Source organism: Neomonachus schauinslandi, chromosome 14 (assembly GCF_002201575.2).
Source record: "Neomonachus schauinslandi chromosome 14, ASM220157v2, whole genome shotgun sequence".
Classification (NCBI taxonomy): Eukaryota; Metazoa; Chordata; class Mammalia; order Carnivora; family Phocidae; genus Neomonachus; species Neomonachus schauinslandi.
This window is the reverse complement of record NC_058416.1, coordinates 79113736-79120231: the sequence shown is the minus strand read 5'-3', so window position 1 is coordinate 79120231 and position 6496 is coordinate 79113736. Positions and strand designations below refer to the sequence as shown.

Below are 6496 nucleotides of genomic sequence, written 5' to 3'. Positions count from 1 at the left end.
CCCCCCCCCCCCGAGGACACAGCCCTCCTGTTAGAACCGGCTGGTGGCCTGCCGTCATGGGCAGCAGCTGCAGCAGCGGCCAGAAGCTTCTGTGAGCCACACCCGCCTGCCTCGCCCCTGCGGCCGGGCCAGATGCTTACCTGGCTGCTCGGGCAGGCCCTGCCGGCCTCGCTCTGCCATGTGGTGGCGGCTTCCCTCTGGCCGGGCTCCGGCAGGCGCCAGGCAGGGCAGGCTTTTGGCCTCCGATGCCCACCGCAGGCTCCCAGCAGCAGGCTTTCCACACCGGCTCGGCACCAAGGGCCTCTCCTTCCCTCGGGAGGGAGGGAACGCTGTCCGCAGCCCTGGGGGCTGAGCCGGGCCTTTTCTTCCCCTGCCCACCGCCAGCATAGACGCTGCCCCGTGCCCTCTGGGTGGGGGGGGAGGGGAGCTGCTGCTCAGCATCCCCCTCGCCCTGATGGCTGCTCTGGGGCTGAACACGGAGGAGCCTGGTCCCCTTGCTGACTTGGTTGGGTTAGAGGGATGAGCAGCCACCGCGGGGCCAAGATCACCCACCACCGAACCCCAGCTGGCACTTGCCTCCCGATTCTGGAAGAGCCCAGAGACAAAGCAGTGCTGATGCCCCGGGAAGTTGTGGTAAAAAAAAAAAAAAAAAGCAACCTGGCTCCTCCGGCTCCCCTCTCCAAGGCCTTCCCAAGGTCACCGTGTGGGAGGACAGCTTGCAAAGCAGGTGTTTGCAAAACCCTTGCCAAGACGACTTGTATGTTTAACTCTCAGCGGCTTAGGCTCGGCAGGCAGGTGGGGGCACGGGCAGCTACACAGGGGCCCGGCCTGCCATGAGCAGAGCACAAAAAGAACTTTCTAGTCCCTTGGGCCAGAGAAGAATGGAGTTTTGTTCAAGTCCAGCAGAGGGTGCTTGGCCGGAATTGGGAGCTGTGGTGATCATACACTCTTCCCTTACCATGATTCCTGTCTAACGTGGCTGCAGGATGTGTCCTCTGAGCTTCTCCTCTTCAATTTCCGTGACACACACCTCTGGTGAACCTACCAGACCGATGCATTTGTGTCAAATTGCCAGATTCTTTTAACATCTAAAAGCTGAGTTCCGGTAACGTTTCCGTGATGCGGCGGCAGGGACCGGGCCCCGCATGCGACCTGACCACTGGCTCGCACCCTCCCCGAGCTCGGTCCCCACCCACAGCCCGAGGCCCTCCAAGCGTGACCGCGCTTCCCTCAAATATTTGACTTAGCACTGATTTCCCATTTCCTCTTAGCCGCTGGTGTCATTCCTGATAGAAGGAGGGCTGTTCAACAAGGGGATCTGTTGATTCACCAACCTGCCCGTTTTAGAACAAATTCCAAAACACACATCACTTGCTTCAGATGAGGTGCCCCGTCGAGGACCCCGGGGGCGGGGTGGCTGTGCAGCCCGAAAGCCCGTCCTGGGCACCCTCGCTGGCCCGGCAGGTAACAGGTACGGTTTCGGAGCCTCCTGCCTCTGCATAGACCGCACCGCCCAAATGGCCGTCCCGAGACCTGTCCCCCGTGCCCGGAGCGGCGGCTCTTTGTGAACCAAAGGCCGGCAGCCCGGCTAGACTGTGGGGAATTAACCTGCCCTTTCTACAAGCAGGTTTGCACCAACTAACAGGCAACCCTGATCATCCCCCAAAGGACCGAATGAGCAAAACGGCCACCTCACGCACTTAGCACCCTGGGAGCCGCTGGGAGGGCTCCCAGTCAACCCCGCAGGCCACCCTAACCCTGCCAATCAGAAGACACCCTCGGTGACTGGGAACAACTGAGCTCTCTTTGGAGCCACATGGACGGGGCTCGAGGTGAGTAGCTCTCATTCTAACTAGCTGTTGAGGTAAGTCGTGACCCTCAGTGGCCTGAGCACATGAAAACGTCTGATGTTTGCCCACGGGGGACGCACGTATGCCCACGTCTCCCAAACTAAAACTCAGGCCACAGGGGCTGATGGAAGATTCATTATTTATACAAAACACTTTACACTAACGAACTGCCTTTGTGGAGGAGCAAAACATCAAAGCAAACTGGGAGAGTCCCAGAAGATCCAGGCCTACAGACGCCACACCAGCCGTCCTGCTCAAAGGCACAGGGGGTCCCCGTCCCGCGTGCTAGGGCTGGGGAAGGCGGGGAAGGCCGCCTCCGCGAGGCTGCAGGGGGCTCCCCCAGCAGGGAGGCTGCTGACAGAGCGCCGGATTCCACGCACCAGGCCATCCCACTGGCAGCCGGGAAACCGAGGGCGTGAGCGGGACGATCCCCGAGCAGCCAGGGGCCCCGTGTCCCACTCCTGCTCCAGGAAACTGGCTGGCTGGCTGCTTCCCAGTTCCTTGGCCCACCTGATGGCGGGCACCTGGAGGGGAGGAAGCCGAGGCCTCTGCCTTCGCCCCCCACCTACCGCTCTGGAAATGGCAAAACACTCGAGGAAGTGCTAGTCTAAGCAGCAGAGCTCTCTCTGGGAGTGACTTCAGACGGCTCTCTACTTCCACACAGATGGGGCCGCGCTGCCAGACAGCCGTCTGTCCTGACCTGGAGGAGTGGAGGCCAGCACCCCTCAGGCCCCGGGGTCCAGGGGGCAGTCCTGCTACGCGCAGACTACCAACAGGATGCCAGCAAGGGTCCGCTCTCACCTCCAAGGTCCTAAATGAGCGTTTGCCAAACCCCCACCACCAAGGTGCACCAGCCTCGGGACTTCCGCCCCAAACACGGTCACGCTCCCCTTCACCCCGTCTCACTGCCTGGTTCCAGCTTCTCACTTAAATCCTCAGCACTGCAGTCGTGTCCGCATGAATGGCCCCGGAAAGATGTCGAAGAAATGGGCTGACCTGAGTGCCTCCGGGAAGGGCAAGCCAGGGCCTGGCGGGCCCAGGATCAAGGCCACGTGGGGTGCCCTCCTGCACCTCTCATGTTCTGAACCCCGACGCACACCTAATAACAAAGCCATGGAAATGCAGAATACCAGTAACAGCTGTTGTCAGTTACCAGAACTTTCTCGGGAGGCTAGGAAGGAACCTCCCGGTGAGTGTGGACGGAAGGAACAGAGCAAGGAGGCCTGGAACGCCACCAGCAGCGAGTGACCACAGTGACCACAGCCACGCCAGCCCCCCTGAGCGCCGACTCCGAGCACTGAGCCCAAGCCGGCCCCTGCTGACCCACAGGCCACAGCCCCCAACTGGATGGACAACCTTCACTTCCCTGCCCCCAGCATAGCCCGCCCCTGAATCAGAAGGTGACTCTGGAGCTTCGGGAGCCACTGACCTGGGACAGTCACCTCCCCTGCTGCCACGACCACAGGGGACTGCCCCACGCTGGGCCCGGGAGGGCGTCAGCAGCCAGGCCTCCTCAGGCACATCACCGCGGGTCCCCTGTGCCCTCTCCTCCGGCCCAGACACTCGGTCACGACACCGCGGCAGCCCCGCCACCCACATCCCGGCCACCATGGAGCGGGGAGCTGCCGTGCCTCACCTGACTGCCCAGCACTCATGTGGCGAAAAGAGCCAACACTTAACCCAAATTAAACCAGAAAAAGCAGGAAAAAACCTCCTCTCTGCCAAACCAGCCTTTGGAAACTAGCTGTTGCCTGCTCCTTTTCAGCCTCATGCCACCAAGTGGCCATGGGGAACAGACAGGAGCCACGTTCATTAACAAACCAACCATTTTCTTTTTTTATTAGAGATAAAAACAGCGAAGTTCCACGTACCACACCTTAGGGAAAACGAGACAGCGGAGGACTGGGGACTATTTACAAGAGCCATGGCCGAAGGACACCTGCGGCCTCGGGCCCCGCGGGAGGCTGCGGGCACAGCACGGTTTCGGGGGGCAGGCGGGTCAGTGGCAGAGGGCGATGGTTTCCATGTTAAGGAAGCGCACGTGCATCTTGGTCTCGATGTCTATCCCCTGCCAGATCTGCAACAGACAGAGCAGTGTGAGCGCGTGTCCCCACCCCCGCCCGGGGCCTCGCCCGGGTCCCCCCGCCTGCCCTCCCCGCACCAGGGCAGGTGAAACCAGAGGGCTGGCTTCAAGACCGTGAGCTGAGCGAGAAAGAGAAACTTCCCTCTGCCTTTCTGTGGGTTAATTTGGCTCTGACATTTGGATTCTTTCTGATATTGTCACAGCAAGTTATTATTAAGAACAGAATCCAAGCTCTGGGCTCCAAGTCATTTCAATCCCACCCACCCCCACTCCGGGCTGATTTTCATGCAGATTCCTTAACCCCATTAAACCTCCTCTTCATCAGTACAATGCCGAGACCACACCTGCGCTGCCTACGTAAGTCACGCAACGCTGGGGGCTCAAACGGAATCATCCGCGGGAACATTTTGTAAGCTATTAAGCACTGTGCAACTGCCAAGTTTTATTAAGCCATCTTCCTTAGTTAAAAGGTCATAGCAGTTTGGTCTTTCTAATGTCCCTGGGATAGATCACCCTGTTCTGCACACACAAGCTTATGCCCGGGAAGGATAATTTCTGCCCACAGATGCCCATTGCCTCATACCTACCTGGTCCTGGTTCTGCCGTTATAGTCCATCCCGGCCTGGGCCCCGGGGGACACCCCGAGGCCGCCCGACCCTATTTGCCACACTATAAAGCCCCTCCTCCCCACTCCCAGGACTACACTTGCCAGCTCCTTGGCCACTCGGGGCCCGAGAGGGCCACAGATGGAGAGATGGCTGGATGCATCCATCAGACAGACAAGTCTGTCTCCCTGCTTGTGTGAGAAGTTCAAACTCTCGGGCTGTCACCTGCAGCATTTTCAGGGACAGTCACCAGGCTGTGAGCAGGCTGCAGTCAGAGCCCCATCGGCGCGCACGCTGCAGGGAGGCCTGGGTGCCATTCTTGCCCCTGTCACATGCCCACCGTCCCCCAGCTACTTTGTGGTCTCCTGCACCTGCTCTGGGTGCTGTGGGGTCTGGTGAGGGTGCAGAGCGATCAGAGCCGGCTCCCAGGGAGCAGCTCCAACCCTCGTTCCCAGGGAAGCTACCTGGGCACCCAGGGTGCTGTCTGCTAAATGCCAGGTGGCAACAGGGGCACTGGTGAGGCTCAGGGGAGGGGAAGGGCCAGCTGGTCAGGAAAGGCCCCCGTGGTATGGGGACAGGCTTGGGGAGCACCGGAGCCGTGGGGTGGCGGATAGGGGAAGCCTTCTGGGGAAGAAGCGGGCTCTCTCGGGCTTCTTTGCCCACCCAGGCCTTGTGTGTGAGGACAGAGGAGGCTGCCCACCTCGGCCCAGAAACTTCTGCTGCCTGCCCTCTCCCTTGCAGAGCTCACTGCTGCCCGGCCAGGTTAGCCGTGCAGCCTGGGAGGAGCACCCATCTGAGCTGCCCCTGGGCTCCGTGGGGCTGTGACCACCCGAGTCCTGGCCTGGCTCCAGGCCCGGGCCCGTCCGCTCCCTCAGGCCGGTCAGAGGCTGGTGTGGCACACTGGACCAGAGCCTCTGGGTCCTGTTCCCCTGACTTCCTGTCCTTCCTCTAATTCCAGAATGAGCCTGGCCGACCCACTCTCAAGGGACGCACTCAGTGCCAGGCAGAGGGCAGAGTGGGCTTGCCTCCCTCCGCTGGGCATGTACCCATCAGAGCAGTGAGGGGTCCCAGTTCCTAACCTCAGAGCACGTTCGGGACAGCAGAGGCCTGGCGCCCACCCGTGGGGGCTGCGAGACCGGGCAGCCATAGCCAAGGAAAAGCAAGCGACAAACCCCCACACAGCTGGTATTCATAAGGGGCATAGAACACTCCAGAACCTGGTTCCTACCATCAACAGCGATGCTTATGACAAAGGCGACCCAAAGGCGACCGGGGACTCGTAGGAGAGAGGTTTTGTTGGAGCCCCTTTGTACTCCTTCAAGTGCCCTGGCCACAAGTGAACGTTACTCTTCCAATAAAAGTCAGTCAAACCTGTGTTTTAAAGGTGACGCCCAGGCATGACCCGTGTCCACAGAAATGCGGGTCTCTTCCTGACCAGCAGACACCCCTCGAACCCCACCTCTCCTCCTAGACACCCACCTTCAGGAAGTCGTCGAAGGTGATCCCCTCATACACCTGGTCAGGCTCCTGGGAACAGAGCACATGCAGAGTGAGCGGCTTCCGCCAGGAGACCCCTGTCCCTCCCCAGGACACAGATGGTGGGGCCCCTTTAGTCACGAGAAGAGCGGCTCCCTCCAGACTGCTGCGTCCAGCTCGAGGCCATCACCCTGAACTGCAACGTCCCCTTCGTTGGTGGGACAGCAGGATAGAAGGAGGGTGCGGGCTAACCAGGGCCCCACCCGAGCCCCCCAGGGGGGGACCCAGTGGATGAGGGTGTAAAGGAAGTGGGTGGGCACAGACTCCCCTTCCCCTCAGCCACCAACGGACACCTCCCGCCATTTCCCGGTCCTGCCTCACTGTACCCGCCCTGACCCTCTGAGCTCACTGACCACTGGGGCAGGGGTGGGGGGAGGCGGGAGGGCTGGCTTCTGCGGCCCACCTGACCCTCTGAGCTCACT

General features: G+C 60.8%; 1 protein-coding gene across 1 annotated transcript in view; it reads right to left on the bottom strand.

Moving 5' to 3' along the window:
• Positions 1 to 3664: 3664 nt before the first annotated feature.
• Positions 3665 to 6496, bottom strand: part of TESC (tescalcin) — a 46958-nt gene continuing 44126 nt past the window's right edge. The window contains exons 7-8 of the mRNA XM_021698638.1: positions 6018 to 6065; positions 3665 to 3927 (exon numbers count right to left, since the gene is read on the bottom strand). Coding sequence (XP_021554313.1) covers positions 3850 to 3927; positions 6018 to 6065 — 126 coding nt within the window. The 3' untranslated portion in view covers positions 3665 to 3849. The remainder of the gene's footprint in view (positions 3928 to 6017; positions 6066 to 6496) is intronic.